The sequence below is a fragment of the Ixodes scapularis genome, unplaced genomic scaffold (assembly GCF_016920785.2).
Source record: "Ixodes scapularis isolate PalLabHiFi unplaced genomic scaffold, ASM1692078v2 PGA_scaffold2__306_contigs__length_199485367, whole genome shotgun sequence".
Taxonomy (NCBI): Eukaryota; Metazoa; Arthropoda; class Arachnida; order Ixodida; family Ixodidae; genus Ixodes; species Ixodes scapularis.
The window spans coordinates 158798514-158815461 of record NW_024609857.1 but is presented as its reverse complement, the minus strand read 5'-3'; the positions used below and the strand labels follow the sequence as shown (position 1 = coordinate 158815461).

General features: G+C 44.8%; 1 protein-coding gene across 1 annotated transcript in view; it reads right to left on the bottom strand.

Moving 5' to 3' along the window:
• LOC8029620 (runt-related transcription factor 1) overlaps window positions 1-16948 on the bottom strand; it is a 48355-nt gene that overhangs the window by 14632 nt on the left and 16775 nt on the right. The window contains exons 2-3 of the mRNA XM_029992725.3: window positions 10105-10209; window positions 5079-5234 (exon numbers count right to left, since the gene is read on the bottom strand). Of these exons, the coding sequence (XP_029848585.3) occupies window positions 5079-5234; window positions 10105-10209 (261 nt within the window). The remainder of the gene's footprint in view (window positions 1-5078; window positions 5235-10104; window positions 10210-16948) is intronic.

Genomic DNA, 16948 nt, shown 5'->3' with positions numbered 1-16948 from the left:
TGGGGCAAAACAAGGCGGTTTTTTTTTTTCGCCCCAACGAGTGCGACGCCGTCCTGCCTGTCCCCGACTCGCATTGTTTGCGCCCCTTGCAGACGCGCGCCGCGCTTGGTCGGTCTCCTGCGGTTGTTTGCCGTTCGCCGTCTCCTTTCTGTTTTTGTTTCCTTGTTTCCCTCCCGTCCCTCTTTTCAAACTTCCGTCCCGTCAACACCGCGGGAGTGGAGCCCGAAACTTTCACCGGGGGAACACGGCGGCGGCGCCCCGAGTTTTCGACACACCGTGGTTTTAGAAGAGCGGGACGTTTCTTCTAGTTGAGACCTGTCCGCTCCACCGCCACAATGTGAGTTCGAGCAGTAAGCACTTTCACCTCGCTACTGGAAATTGGAGGGTATCCTCTTCTCGTCTCTGTGGCAACTTTGTGAAGTCCACATGCACGGGACGCTAGGGTGCCAACCTGGGCCGGTTCGCTGAGTGTATGAGGGATTTCGAAGTCACGATTCCTCTCAGATGACGTAAGCCTTGAGTGTCGTTTTCTTTAACCCTCGCTTAACGCGACTTTATGAAGAAATAACCTTACATGTCGCTCCTAAGGTACAAGAATATGCGATTCATTTTTTGTTACATTTCAAGCCTATTCGCCCTCTTTCTGCGGGCAAAAGTGAACTTTAAAGGACGAAGTACGGAAGCAAAAAAAAACGGACTTGCGACGGTGAATTGCTTGGAACGCTGGGTACCTTTAGCTCCTTGACACCACGGAGCCGGTCACGTGATCTCAAAATCACTCTTGAGGCTATTTTAACCACCGGAAAAGTTACCTGCAGTTACTAGCAGACCAGCCGCGGTGTTGCCTGTTTTAATATGACATCGCTGGGGGTTGTGGCATTTGCAATCCCGTAGCCGTGTAACTTTACCCAGCAATGATATCTCTATCTGGTGGATCATACGAAAATTTATTTCTCCTCTTTATCTCTCTCAACCGTACATGCGAAGTATTTTCTGACCTCGAGCTCTCGATTGAGTTTGTTACGCACTCTACAAGATCAAACTAGCCTCATAGGAGGGTGACTATCATTAAGAACGTTGTGTTGATTAAGCGCATCACAAGAGCTGCATTCACATTTTAAGCAGCCCGTGATGGCGGTATTGTTCCGGCAAGTTAAACAATATATTAACCTTTTAAAGGGACCATCCTAAAAAGAAACTCGAGCCCACTTTTTGTCACAGAAAAGCACAAAATAAAACAACTAAAAAATAACAACAGATACACAACTGCCCGCTTGAAAAATAAACTTAAAACAGCAAAACGACACAAACAATAACAAACAAAGGAAACTTCGCTCCGCGCGTCTGCTGTATTCCAGCGTATTAGATACTACGACGGCGGCAAAACCTTGGGCGCAGTCGAAGGTTTTGCCGCCGACGTGCATTTGAACATAAAGTCTTTGTGTCGCCTTCGTTAAAAAAAAAAGAAAAAAAGAAACACGTGGGCAACGCGGACAGTGGTGAGGAAGTGAATGTGAGCTGAGGGAACAGGGCCAGGGGCACATGGGAAAAAAAAGCAAAGCTTTTTTGCTTCTCCATTAGGAAAACCACAAGACGCGCCCTGCAAGGCTCCTGTTATTTTTTGTTGTTGGTTTTCTCTTTTTTTTTTTTACGAAAAGCGTGGATAGAACCACAGCTGCTGGAAAAAGAAAAGAAGATTCGAAAGGAAGGAGCGATGGACAGAATGCGAGCTCCCCTCGGAGCGCACCCAGCTTTGTCGGCCTTGTCGCCCTTACGGCCCTTCGCGGCTGCGCCCTCTACAACCACAGGAAGGACTCCAAGAAAGTGCACCAGAATACTGCACCATTAGCCAGCTACTGGGCACTCTTGCCATTCTTTGCAACCGCTCTGCGTTTGCAACGGCCCGAAAAGTCGCGAGGCAGCTGTCGCCCTCAAGACTAGTGTAATTTTAGCGGGCATTCATTCCTCTTTGTGGACATCTTTTCTTGAAGTGAGGAAAGCGTGTAGATAGGTTTGATCGGCGCTTAATCTGCGCTGGTCCAGGGAGCGAAGAAAGGTGTCCTCGGGTAAAGCGACCGCTGGCATTTCAGTTTTTGAGACATTACGGAGAGAACTCTAAGCTGACAATCTGGTAATCTCCGTTTTACATAGTTAGCCACTAGGTTGGACGTTCGGCGAGAAAGTCGGCAAGACCGCCGACCGCCGCGATTGGTCAGCGCCGCGCTTCACCTTGGCGCTGATCGACCCCAGCGCGACGCTGGCTAATCCCGATGGTAGGCGATCTCGGCAACTTTATCGCCGAGTGTCTAACTTGGATCCCCTGCTTTTAATTTCGATCTCGTACAGCCCACACTTCAGCTGCCGTCCACGGAAGATTTGTTTTCCGCTTGATAAATGAAACAAAAAAAAAAAAAAAAAAAAAAACATCGCAGAGAAGATGATTGATAACGAGACTTCTGGCACTACATGCACATAGTTACCACAATGCACGATATCTCTGGCTCAACAATTTCCAGTCGTCCAAAATTCTCACCTTTTTCGTATAGTCTTATTCAGACGCGTGTACGCGTCCAACAGTAGCGTGTATGAGAATCCATACTCGATTCACCGCTATAGCTAACACGCCCACCCCATCCCCCCCCCCCCTCAAAAAAAAAAAATGCATGTAAGTTTATTTTTTTGTAGAGCACGGAGACCGCTAATCACGGCAAAGGACGTCTCAAATCTAGATATGTCCTACGCCCATTGCAATTCGTAAGATCTTTTCGTACTTTGGACGCTTCGTCATTCGTTCGGAGCAGGGATGGGCAGTATTTCAAATACAAGTATTTGAAGTACGTATTTCAGATACATTGTGTATTTTGCATTTGTAATTAATTACAAATTGGGTAATGTATAGGACTTGTGTATTTAAACACTAAAACGTGGGTATTTCAAATACAATTGTAATTAAATACAATTTGATGGGCGAAAATACATTCCTCAAATTTATTGTCACGACTCATTTTGCTCATCCTAAGACGTGTTCAGAGCAGGAAGAAAACTACGTTCGGCACCGAATGCAGTGTCTCTCAATCAAGCACAAGCGTTTAGTGACTTTGTGATTACGGTGCTAGTCCAGGGCAAGAATAGTGACGAAATCGACGTTCACAGGCAGAATGGCTAAATAAGTGCCTGTGACAACTTGTGATGTTCTCCAGCTTGATTTTCATCCATATTTTTGTCTGGAACATTCTAAATGCGCGGGTCGTCCAGATTTTCGTAACTGGTGCGAGTTGCAACAATAAAAAAAGTCTCTGGCTAGTTCTGCACGTCTTGGTCGTCTCGGTTCTTTGTTGGTCTATACCAAAATGTAATCGACAAAAAGAGCTGCTTGAAGCTCTGTACTTTTTTCACCTATTACGTCCAAGCTGATTACGTTTTTCTTGTGATTATATTTTTATTACGTTACCAGAGCCTCGCACACTAACTCCCGACCGTGCGATGCAAAATTAGAATGAGATACCCGGACACCCGTTGCAGGTGCCCTGAAGTCGCTGACGCAAATTTCGAGGAATGTATTTGGAAAAGTATTTGGGAGGAGACCAAATACATTTGGTTGTATTTGTATCTTGTACTTAAATGCTTTTTTGGAAATGTAATTAGATTTGTAATTAAATACATTTTTACGAAGTATTTTGTATTTGTATTTCGATACATATTTGCATGTATTTTGCCCATCCCTGGTTCGGAGGATGCTTCCACCGTTGCCCGTCATTGGCAGTCTTCACGTTCTGCAGGAACGTCAACTCGCAGACTTTTTCTTTCTCAGGGTGCAGAGGAGTTTGGAAGCTCCCTTTTCGCCGGACCAATCAATCGCCTGGCTTTTGAAAACGTGATCACGTGGTGCAAGGCCTGACGGATAACGTGGTCGAACGAGCACGTATTACCCACTACACTTTTCAATCAGCCAATGAGAGCTCGGGGCTCTGACATCATCGGAACCGCCGCACAAGAAGCAGACGAACTTGTGCTCCGCATAGCTTTCGCTGCTTTGTCACTGCGACAATCATGTGCGCCCCCCTCCGGCATAAACTTCGTCGGCCCGGCAGGCTCGGTGGGCAACATTGATCACCCGAATCAATTAAACGCCGACGAGCACATCTGCTCGCGGCCAGTCATCGTCCACCGTCACCAGGCTCCGTCTCTTCCCTCGGCGGGTGCCTCAACCCCTTGTCCGCGATCCCGGGCGATCGTGACAGTCACCTTACCGGTGAACGGAACACAACTTGCGCCAGGACAAAGAGTATCGCTACTACGAGGGCCCTACCATATTGATGTAGAACTACAGGTGCAATCTGCCTTCTCGACAGATTCGCCCTGTACTCGTATTCTCTTGCACCGCCTGCGTGGCAGTCTCTCCACTCCCTTCTGGAACCACTTTTCGGGACTGCCTTTCACCCACACCTGGACATCCGCTTCCAACTTATTGGTGACCACGAAATGGCATCCTCGCGCGGCTTTTTTTCATTGCATCTAACAGGGGATAACCACCGAGGGCCTGGTCGGGCCATAACTATGCACGACCAAGAGTCTGACAGGTCTCACCACGTGTCTTACCGCTGCCTTTGTTGACGGCGGCAGCGTCTATCTTCACGAGCCAGCCAATCGGGCGTGAGCGCCGTTGCTAGGGTGTCTATCGTTGCTAGGGTGTCCCCCTCTCCTTATTTTTTTTCTCTCGCCGCGTTTGGAGTCCAGGCGATCGGATACACGCTGATCGGAACCCCCAACGGTTATCACCTGTTGGGTGCAACGGACGAACACCTGAGAGGACGCCATTTTGCGGTCTCCGATGACCTGGAAGTAGCTGTCTAGGCCTGAAAGTGAGGCATTTTCGAGAACTGAGTCCAACAGGCCATGGAGAGGGTGCCACACAGGGGGCGCAACGCAATTCGGCTCCAGGGGGAGTGAATCAAGGAGGTGGACACATATACAGACCTCCAAGTGACCGGTATCAGCAGCGACAAAAATATATTGTAGATCAATATGTCATGCCCCTCGCATATAATGCAGGAGATTTTGTTTGCTCGTTTACTGACCGTGATGCGTTCCAGCGCCGGGGATCCTCCTGGGGATATCCAGGGCCCACTGCTCTGCCGTCTTCCTTCGAAGGTGGTCCCACTCTCGAAGGGGGTCCAGGAACGGGGGACGCTGACCGAATGCGCTCGCGAAGGCGCGGAACTGTTGCTGTTGTCCTGCGACGGCGTACATTGAAGGACGATGTTGGTGAACACCGCGAAAGACGCAGGAGCTCGATTTAGGGTTCAACCTCAACAATTATAATAATTCCTGGACAGAGGGGGACAAAGGACAAGCACAAATCTCCAAATACAGCTAAGTGACCGGTGCGCGATCATAATTTTTGTCTAGCTCGCTTGCACCTTTGCATTATTGCATCATCATCATAACCTTAGTAAAGTGTATACCCCGTGAGACGAAATAAAGTGCGAGAACACTGAGGCAATGAATGTAAACACTTCATAAACTGAACTTTGTGGTACCGTATGAATGCACTGAGAAGGGAAAGCTCAATGCGCGGCACCCGAAATATAATAATTACAGATCAAGAGCCAAATTTTTCATCTAAGCAGATGTTTATGTCCGACTGGCAATTGGGAGTTCCCGGCAATCCGGCAATTCTGGCGATTTCTGGCGCCGCAAAGGTTTTCTCTTTCAGCGGCTTTGTAAACTTAGTTTCACCTGATCATTACTGTTCATTCATCTGCACATTTTAGATAATTTACCCTTTGGAGACTGCGTAAGATGATGAAAATGCCCCGAAATGTTTACCGGATATATCATTTATAAAGGGGGACATTATAATTCTGCCTGCCACAGAATCCCGTCTGACGATGTCTCCGCGGCCCGCAGCAGCGGTAGAATTTGACCAGTGATCAGCACGGCTGCTGACTTGACTTCTTTAATATTCATCGCCCAGTAGGGAAGATACAAGTGTTTGTTTTGACAAACGCGCGTAGGTTTATCAGCAGGAGTGCGAAGTGAATTCCAGATGTCTGAATCTGGGGTCCCAGGCTCTTGTGCACAGCTCATGAATCTCTGGGATAAAAGTATTGATGTTCGAACATATTAATGAGTCATTTTAGATCTTTCGAGCTGTATTTGATTTTATGGGCGTAGTCTCGTGCTGGAGCGTTGTTTCATTCAATCTTTCATTTCATTTCATTTCATTTATTGTTCTCTCAGGGCCCGAAGGCATTACAGAGAGGAGTGGGGTTTTTTTGAACGGAAACATATGAGTATAACGATACATAAGGCAAGACATATAACAAAAGTTATTGAACATCAAAAAACTTAGTAATGGCAATTTTAAAATCAGTAGCATCAGTTATCGAGACTATGAGTGCAGGAAGGCGATTCCAATCTATTGAGGTCTGGGGGAGAAAGGAGGCCCCGGGGGACGCCCACATTTAGATGGTGATTAGTTCGTAGCGAAATGTAAGATGGTTCTAAGAATAATGTTTGACGAAGTGTTGGATTAGAGTGAAAAATCTTCTGAAAAAGACAAAGCCGGGATATTTTCCTGCGAAGAGAGAGGTTAGGCAAGGAAAGGGATGCTTTCATAGATGTGACGCTGGATGTGCGATGATAGTTCGAGAGAATGAAACGAGCGGAACGATTTTGTATGGACTCAACAGCGGATGAAAGGGTGATACCGGGGTCCCAGATAGAGGCTGCATATTCCAGTTTAGTACGGACTAAAGTCTTATAGATTAGAAGCTTTAATGAAACAGGAGTAAGCGAAAGGTTTCTTTTGAGGTAACCTAGTAAGCGATTAGCGCTATTAGTGACATATTCGACATGTAAATTCCAGGAAAGGTCATTGGTTAGATGCACACCAAGATATTTATAGGAAGTAACAGAAAGTAGGGGGGAGTTAATGATGTTGTAGGATGGACAAGTGTTATTATGCCTGGACACTCTCATAGATCTACATTTAGATGTGTTGAGTTCCATATGCCATTCTGAGCACCATTGTGTGACGTTGTTTATATCAGTTTGAAGAACAGAAATGTCAGAATCGTTAATAATTTCTTTATAAATGACACAGTCGTCAGCGTACAAGCTGATGGAAGAGGAAACATGCATAGGAAGATCGTTAATATAAATAAGAAATAGTAGTGGACCGAGCACAGAACCTTGAGGAACACCAGAGTTAACACTTGATAATGATGAGTTAGTTCCGTTGGCGCAAACAAATTGAAAACGATTTGTTAAAAACGATTCTATCCAATTGAGTATGTTGTTATCTATGTTTAAGTTACGAAGTTTATGGAGAAGGAGTACATGGGGTACTTTATCGAAGGCTTTGGAGAAGTCAAGGAATATGCAATCTGTCCTGGAACCCCGGTCGAGAACGAAGTTAAGGTCATGGGTAAAAGTTAGGAGTTGTGTTAAGAGTCTTTTGAGATGTATTTTTGGTATCGGTGTGATTTCGCAGAATAGTTTTGCTAGGTGAAACTACTACGAGGCTCCTATGTAAATAACGTTGTTTAGAGGCCTTATGGCCCTGAGGGTATTGAAATAAATAAATCAATACATAAAAGATGACAAATGAGAGCTCATGAATCTGTATCGCTAATACCCGAGACTGAGGACATACCAACGCCGCGGTACAAAACACGAGCCTCACTTGCGCTTCAGGGCTCTTCCTTGTCTTTCATCACTGAGCACTCGTCACAGGATGAACTTGTAGGTGTGCATTACGAGCAATCGATATAGTTTTAATGGTGCAATTACATATTCAAAAATAACTTTGTTATTATCTAATTAAACTTTTTAGTATGAATTCTTTGGGGCAACTTTATAGTTATGGTCGATAATTAGCTGGCGAGTAAACGTATTTTTTTCAAGGTACAACTAGATTGCTTCTTTCTAAGCAATGAGGGCAAAAACTGTGGGCTTCCTCTTCCAGTATCCTGCTTGATTCGATCGTGTAGAAACTGGAACAAGCATCGAAGGAGCAATATATGCCAGCACTTACACATATTAACTACCCCTGTTGCGTCTACTAAAATAAACCGATGAATACGACCAGTTGAAATGATCACGCGACCTACTTCAGTGACCGGGAAAGGATACAATGAGCCTTGATGTTACATCCAATTACTTTTGGCGTCATGTAATCACGTGACCACGCGCCCCGCACATCGCTGTGCCCCTTCCGAAGATCACGTGACGCATCACACGGAATCGTGGGATTGGCTTCGATGTGTTGTAGTGTCGAGAGCGGTTATAGCGAAGTCGGTTATAACGAAATAGCGGCTACAGCGAAGCGATCACGATTTCCCATTCTCTTTTGCACTTCGTTATAACGAAGTCGGTTATACTTATAACAAAATAGCGGCTACAGCGAAGCGGTCACGCTTTCCCATTCCCCTCTTGCAATTCGTTATAACCAAAGTCGGTTATAACTTATAACAAAATAGCGGCTACAGCGAAGCGATCACGCTTTCCCATTCCCTTTTGCACTTCGTTATAACCAAACTCGGTTATAACTTTTAACAAAATAGCGGCTACAGCGAAGCGATCACGATTTCCCATTCCCTTTTGCACTTCGTTATAACCAAGTTCGGTTAGAACTTATAACAAAATAGCGGCTACAGCGAAGCGATCACGATTTCCCATTCCCTTTTGCACTTCGTTATAACCAAACTCGGTTATAACTTATAACAAAAAAGCGGCTACAGCGAAGCGATCACGCTTTCCCATTCCCTCTTGCACTTCGTTATAACCAAAGTCGGTTATAACTTATAACAAAATAGCGGCTACAGCGAAGCGATCACGCTTTCCCATTCCCTGTTGCACTTCGTTATAACCGAAGTCGGTTATAACGAAATAGCGGATATAGGGAAGTGATTTCCGATTCCTATTGATTTCGTTATAACCGGTCTCGACAGTAGAGTGTTCCCTGCGGTCCTCCGTAGGGTAGTGAAACGGATCGTTGGATGTTAGGGCCGAAATCACCAGCACAGCGGTGGTGACAAGTGCTTTCGATGACTGCGGTGTTTTTCGTGACACGGAGACGGCGATAAGAAAGCTGCCTTGACGTTTCTTGAAACTCCCCTGGCTCGTGCCTCGATTGTTCGCATCTTCTCAAAACGTCAGCTATCGATGGACCGCGATAAGTCTTTTACGGGGAGAAGTTTTCTTTTGGCTTTGAGGTTGGCTGTTTGCGTACCTTATCGAACGCGCTCTTGTTTACGAGGAACGTTGGGAGAGGGGCCTTAAGACTCGCGGCTTACGCTTCGTGCGGGCGTGTTAGCAATGCTCCGCTTATCATTTATAGATAGGCGCCTGTGTTCGAAATAAATGTGCAAAACTAAGTTAGTATCACATCTTTTTTGTTTTTTGTCCTAAAACGATATGTTATTGGGCAATATTACAGAGATATGGAACCTGGGAGGTTATTTATTCGAGAAAAGGTAAGATATCCTGATACTGATAAGAAGTAAAGACAAAGGAAGGCAACCTGGTTGTTACACGCAAGGTGTACTACCGTCGGATGTATTCGTACAATTGTGCCTGACCTCGTTTTCTTGTATACTAACCTTTCCGTACAGTTATTTTCGGCTCAAGTGAATATGTGTAAAAAAAAAACAAGACAGAAAACAGCGTTTGACGTTGCCAAGGCGTTAAATATGGTTCAGAATATAAATTTGTTTGTTTTAGAAAGTCAACGAACGGCATAAAAAAGACGCTGCGCTCATTCGACCTGGTTCAATCTCCGCTTCTGCCCACTACTGCGTGATGCACGTTAAGAACCCTAGGCTAGTGGTGGCACCCTAAGTTTCTTATGTACAGCGGGGACATGAAAGCGCCCCTTGTGGCAGACTTACGTGATACTGTCTCAACACCCCGCGGCACAATTAATATTATTACATGTCAGCTTTATAATCGACAAGTTGCAGCTCATTTGCTTTATGATACGCACTATCTGTAACCGACGAACGACTACACCACGAAACAGCGCCTGTATGAGCATACGTGGAGGCCCGCCCAGGTTTGCTGTAGCAAGTATGAATGGGTGCTTGAGTTAGCACTCACTGCGTGGCTCCCGGGGCCCGTCCACTGTGACCTTGATCGCCTTGGAATAGGTGGCCACTTGGGGCGGGTTCGTGCTCAGGGTGATGGTGATCGTGAAGCTCTTACCTGTTGCAAGAAAACACAGCGTACGCCGGAATACATTAATGAATGAGATCATAAAACGGCATAGGTTAGGGAACATCCTTTTTTGCGATATAGACGCGGGTAAATTTCCGTTAGCTAAAATGTAACTCGAGTACGACTAAGAAATGCAGCTTGCGCAATAATATAATGAGATGTGACCCTTCTCGGTGTTACACAATTGCAATCAAATGGGGCTTCGATCCATGGTGAAAAGGTAACATTTAAGATTTCCTACCTATACGTAAAAAAAAAAACCCTAGACAAGAGAACAAACGATAAGAAAGAAAAAAGGGGACAACACAACGATATCTTAAATGAGACGTCATTGTGTTGTTCCCTTTTTTATTTTCGTTTTCTTCGTTTATTCCATAGTCTCGGGATTTATAAGTATGATCTCACCAAGTAGCCTGCGCCATTACCGTGGCATTTTTTGTAACCAATGGGACCGTCGTACAAGGAAGACCTCAGACTCTTTTTTTGTAGGAGTGGTGGGACCGCAGCTTTACATGCCTTAATATGCGCGGATCTATCTTATCTTTTTATTCATTAATGCTGCGGACTTATTCGAGTCCAAGCGGGAGTCAGCAACCAAAAAGACACCGAGAGAAACATTAGAAAAACAATACCACGAGGAATAAAAACAATCCTAGGAAGGATTAAGTTCCCCACAAATATTTTTTCACGAGGGCGAAATTCTCACATTTGCGATGAATGTTTCTGCATTTGAATTATGAACGAGAATCTTTGACGACTGATTCCATGCCTTGTAATATATATATATATACTGTAAACGACTAAATTTTCGCGAGGACCTAATTTTCGCGAATTTCGCTAATCGCCTAGAATTGTCGAAAAATACGTCCCGCGAACAATTCGGCCAATAAGTGAACGCAACGGAAGCTACACTCGATTCGCGAAAATTAGAACCCGCGAATAATTTCAAATTTCAGCTTTGGCCCGATTCGCGAAAATTTGAGCCCGCGAAAATTAAGTCGTTGACAGTATATATATATATATATATATATATATATATATATATATATATATATATATATATATATATATATAAATATATATATATATATCCTGACTCCGCCGTTTTTTGGCTTTCGGCGGGTTCCTGAAAACTTTGATTCTTTTAATTCTTTGGATTAAGTACGGTTCATTCATCTGCATATGTTCGTTTATATATATATATATAGGTATCATTAGATGCGTGAAACTTACTGATAATTTTTCCGTCGTTTAAACGAGTATCTGTTTGCGATGCTGAAATGGTGTGTACCGTGTGACTCATTTTGAGTTAAACTATCGTATACCGTGCACATAAACCTCAACCATTTTTCTAAGCGTCTAGCTTCGAGCGTTTTAACATATAGTCAATTAATCGTATCAAACACGCTGTTGTACTCCTTCTATGCCGATTGCATATTCCTAGCTGCGATACCCTGTACACTTTCGACTTTATACAAGTTTTATGACAGTGTAGGGGTCCCATTTCCCACTACTGGATCTCACGTCAGCTTAAAATGTTTTTTTCACTAGGGCGTACAAAAGAGAGTTATCCGCAAACAGTCACAAAAAGGTCCGGTCTTTTTGTGATGGAGGGCGAAAGTGAAGGACGTATTACATCCGAAGCTCTTTACACCCTAAGAAATCTGATGCATCTGCTTTTCCGCAAGACATTTGAGAGAACCAATCGCTGCAATCTACGGTGGGAACTCGGCTAATAACAAAACTCAATAATACATTTCATTAAAAAACTTTCAGCCTTTCCACTTTGGTGAAGAAGGAAGAGCAACGGAGCTGTAGCTTCTGTTCCCGGCGGTGGCTTTCTAGGCGAGCGATCTGGGGGACTATGTTGCGCTTTTTGCACTCCCAGGAGACTAGGGAGAAGGAAGTGACGTCAACAACGCAGCAAATGCAGATTGGATGTTGATTTTGTTTTCTTCTGTCAACATCCAATCTGCGTTTGTTCTAGTCGTTGACGTCACTTCCTTCTTCCAAGTCTCCTGGGAGTGCAAAAAGCCCAACATAGCACCCCAGCTCTTCTTTCGCAAGCGAATCTGAAGCGCTCGACGCAGTGGACCTTTAGGCGACAGCGGCCTCGCGGTGGTTGCCAAAACCATTCGCGCTGCTACGCACATCGCCGCTCATTCCGTTCCCGCTCTTTCCCCGAAGAAATAGCGAGTTTTAGTAGACCGTGTTTCCCGCTCCGCTAAGCCCCTCTGCTACCCGGATCTCTACAGTTAAGACCATCGGCGCGCAGGCGCAGTGGCGGTTTCTTCGTAGCGGAAGGCTAGCGGAGGGGGAAACACGGTCTACTAAAACTGCCTAATTGCAGCGATCCATGAGCGACGGCGGCAACCAGAGTTTTGTGTCGACATTCCTTTGCGGAGGACACGATCCTGGGGAAACTAGCCCTTAACAGCTCCGCTGTAAAAAAACAAAACAAAACAGTCTGCGTTGTGACATTGAGCATGGCGTTTGATCATGCTTAGTGTCACAGCGCAGTTCTTTATTTTAGGTCTGACCATATTATCATTCGCAAAGGTTGCTAGAATTGGCACTCCGAGGTGCCTTGCGGGAAAGCAAACACTCCAGATTTCTTAGGGGGTATGTGGCTATGACCAACATTCCGATGCCGATGCAGTGCGTTAGAAATTGGGCGCTACCCAAAGAAGGACAACATTCAGGCAGCCTGTCGGTGACTAAAGTCTCTCTGAAAACGCAAGAAGCGCAGGACGGGACGCGAATTTTTGTCTCGCTCCGTAACCAGTGAGATTTGGGACGTCACTTGATAAGAATTAACGCCGAAGAAGGAATTTGGAAACAAGCGCTGTCTTAAACATGCCTGCGTGTCTACTTACCCGACAAACACTCAAAGAGCCAATCTCTGCGATGTACGAAATGAAATCAGCGAATGATGAGGCTTAACATCTGTTTAGAACTCAAAATTAAGTCTGCGCTGTGGCATTACGCAATGCAAGCATAACGATTTGCATTGCGTAATGCCACAGCGCAGACTTCATTTTTAGGTCTAAACGAGCGCTCCGCCTCATCATTCTCTGAACTGATTTCTTAGATCGCAATGATTGGCTCTTTGAGTGTTTTGCAGGTAAGTAGACGCGCAGGCATTTTTAGAGTGCAACTTGATGATGACAGGCTCTCTCTGTGACTAGAACAGATGTTATGTAGCAATACGTAATGTATTTATGTAGCAGTACGTAGCAATAGGCAATCATCGGAATGCAAGATTGCATTCCGATTCTTCGTTTCGTGTCTCGCAAACGGCTACACATAGGCTACACCTTTACTCGCCATATTTCTCGTATACAGTTAGTTACTGTGCATGTGACGTCATTGCATCAGGCCGGTGATCATTCCTACTCAATTTTGCGGATAAGGACCACGTGAGTGGAGCGAAGTGTACACTGCAAGAGGTACGCGCTCAGCAGCTCGGCCACCATAAAGGCAGCTAATCATGTGATGTCCCTGCAAGCCATGTATTCGCGACTCCAGAAAAACGGACGGCACGTGGCGGGCAAACACGGAAGTGAACGAAATAGGCCCTTTCGGGGTTTCTTCTCCTCCCTGTGGCTCTCGTGATTGCATGTGTCGTCAGCGGTTGGTGCGATGGAACAGTTGTCTCGGCCACCTGTTGTTACTGTCGTATCAGCGTCTTGCCCAGGCATAGCTTCCTATATGCTGACAAAGCCTGGCAGATCGCCACGAGAAGCGGCCACCGAAATGGAAAAGGTGGAGCGGCAGACAACGGATAAGAGGAGAGCCACGTGACTGGCGCCCCGCTGCGGCGAGACGCCGAAACACATTTCTTCCTGAGCGAACAAGTGTGTTTCGGGTCCTCGCCGCTGCAAAAGCCGTGCGCTGACGTCCAAGTTCCCTAGAAATGGCTCCTTGATGCTCTGTGCTACCAGATCCTCGCGCTCCAAATCTGCGACCGGGCACTCTATAGATGCATCCTTCGTCGATGTGCCAGGCTTTGTTAGTATAGAGAAGGCTATGGCCCAGGTCGCTTTGAACGTAACCCACGCTACCGTGCGAACCAGACATTGTGCGTTTAACGACGTTCATCAGTACCGCAGACCTTCCATCGCCTCTCCGAAGGAGTTAGAGCATCTGGAGGCTTGCTTACACCAACACATCACCGCAGGTTTGAAGTGTAGCGAAGAAAAGTCGCGGCAGACTGTCTTGAGTCCAGTGCTTGCCCGCTGAAACCCGATCGCTGCGCGTTGAGCTGGCGCATGGCACAGCCCGACCTGTCTTAGACCGCCGTATATGCGTCATAGTGGTGATCTACAGGTCGCTAAAGTCGCGAATAAGAGAGACGACATGTATACGATAAAACTGGCTTGAAACCTCTCGTCGGTTGCATAGAGAACAGTGAATATTTCTAAATAAATGAAAGAAAAAAGGTAAAAACGGCTTCCGAAATTATTGACTATCTTCAGTTTCGCAGAATATTCAGAATTTAATTAGGACCCACGAAGAGCGTTGGCTTCAAATTGATAATATAAATTATATATAAAAAAAGCCGGAACTCATAGGAGAAAAAAAAAAAAAAGCCTTTTTTTGACATCATTGAGCTCTTCCCGTTTCTTAAGACGACGTAGCGTTAATTTTCCAATATAAAGTTACCGAGCGCATTAAAGTTGGGATGGGCTGGCTTAAACACTCTGCCGTCTCGGCGTTAAACAAGCGCTAAAAATGCTGTCGGCGCGGGCCCGAAAAGAGAAAGTGAATGTCCCGACGCCTTTGAACGGCGTTCTGTACGGCGGACGCTTTTAGTTTTCCGTGTGCTTTTCGGCCGCTTTCCTAAGAAGGCGACATGTTCCACCCGCCAGTTGAGTTCTCCAACAGGGGAAAGTGCTCGGAAATGAGGCTCTTAAGTGAGACAGCGCGTTTTGAGCGCGTGTAACACCATCATTTATTTTACAATTTTTGCGTATATATATTTATCTCTGGGAGTGTGTATAAATTCACTACGCAGTACTTTGAGTCGCGTAACTTGGGGTGTTAATTTTGCTCGTGAAATGTAGTTTTTTTTTATTCGAATCTCTCTTATGCATCGATAGTTTGGAGAAGGTGCAGGGGAAGAACGACATTTTTAGTAAGTGTGGAAAGGCGGCGGCCAGAACGACGTTAGAATTTCCCACTCTATGCGTTTTTTTTTTATCAGGCGTCTTGCGTGTGCTTTTGTCTTTAGTTTTTTTTTATTGCAGTGAAAAAGTTACACAATATTTCTGTTCGCAATTGCTGCGTAGACTCATAAATTCCATCTAGATATTTGCTTTGTTTACTAACCTTGTTATGTGAAGCGTTCAAACAATGAAATGCTTGACAAGTTCTTTCCGGTGCTCCGAACCACAATAATCAAATGACATGTTAGTAAATCTCAACTTTACAGGCTTCAAGATTCATTCGCCGTGTTATACCGTTCGAAACTTGCTTTTTATTTTTATGTGCTAGGTACTACTGCCCCCGTAATAATGTCTCCCCATTTCCCCAACTTCGCTGAATAACAAAAAAACTATTGTAGACTGCTTTTTTGTTTGTTTTTAAGAAGCTGTGCCGTATAACAACGCTCACTACGGTCCCAGATCATGTTAAAATAGAACCCTCTCTATCGTTTTTCGACACGATGGTAGTTCACCGGCTTGTCCACAGGTGGGCTATTATTTGACTTGTGTAGGGCGACGTCTCCAGCACATGGAACGCTCTCTCGAGTAGGTTGCCTTCTTCGGTCAACTTAGAGCAAGCGAGTGAGCTACACTTAAAGTACCAACAGACCGCTGTGTTTATTAACTCTTCAATCTATCTGTCAAGGCAGGACTCTTCGCCGATGACTGCATTGTGTATACTGAGGTTACGAGTTCAGCTGATCAGTTTAATTTTAATACATCTTTATCCCGCATTGGAGAGTGGTGCAATATATGCCACTTAATCTCGAAAGAAAAAAAAAAAAAAGAAAAAAAAAAAAAACTCCGTGCGTGATTAATATTTGCAAAACTAAGCTAATTGATTTTGATAACAGTCTTGACGAATTTTATTACAGTCTTGACGAGCATCTGATAGCAAGGGTTAGCAATTATAAATATCCGGGAGTAACCATCTTGCATGATCTGCGTTGGGGAACGAATTTTAATGATTTTGTAGAAATGAAGCGCATTCTATATTGTGTCATTTGAGGCGGAGCTTGAAACTATGTTCTGTTTATACGAAACTCTTGGAGTGCAAAACACTAATTCTGCCGCTAATGGGAAAAGGCATGCGAAATCTGGGATCGACACACTGCTAAAGGTTCACTAAAACTGGAAAGAGTGCTTTGCGTTTTAGTTATTTCCAAATATCATCGACTGGATTCCCCGATGTCACTCTACCCAAGAGCCAAATTGCCGCTACTCAAAGCTGGGTACAAAAAAAAAAAAAAAAAAAAGAACAAAGGAAGAGAAAAGGTTGACATTCTTATTTATAATCATAAATGACTTAACGAATATTGATAAAACAGTATACCTCACTCCTGATATATCTAGAATTACTTGAAACAAGCATAGTCGTACCCTTCACCAGCCGGGTTTCAAGGATTGTTTCAAATTTTCATTCGTACCCTCAACTATCAGTGACTGGAATTTTCTTTTCGAACAAATCGTCAACTATACCGATCACTAGAGTCATTTTGTTCTTATAAGGCATTTAGCAG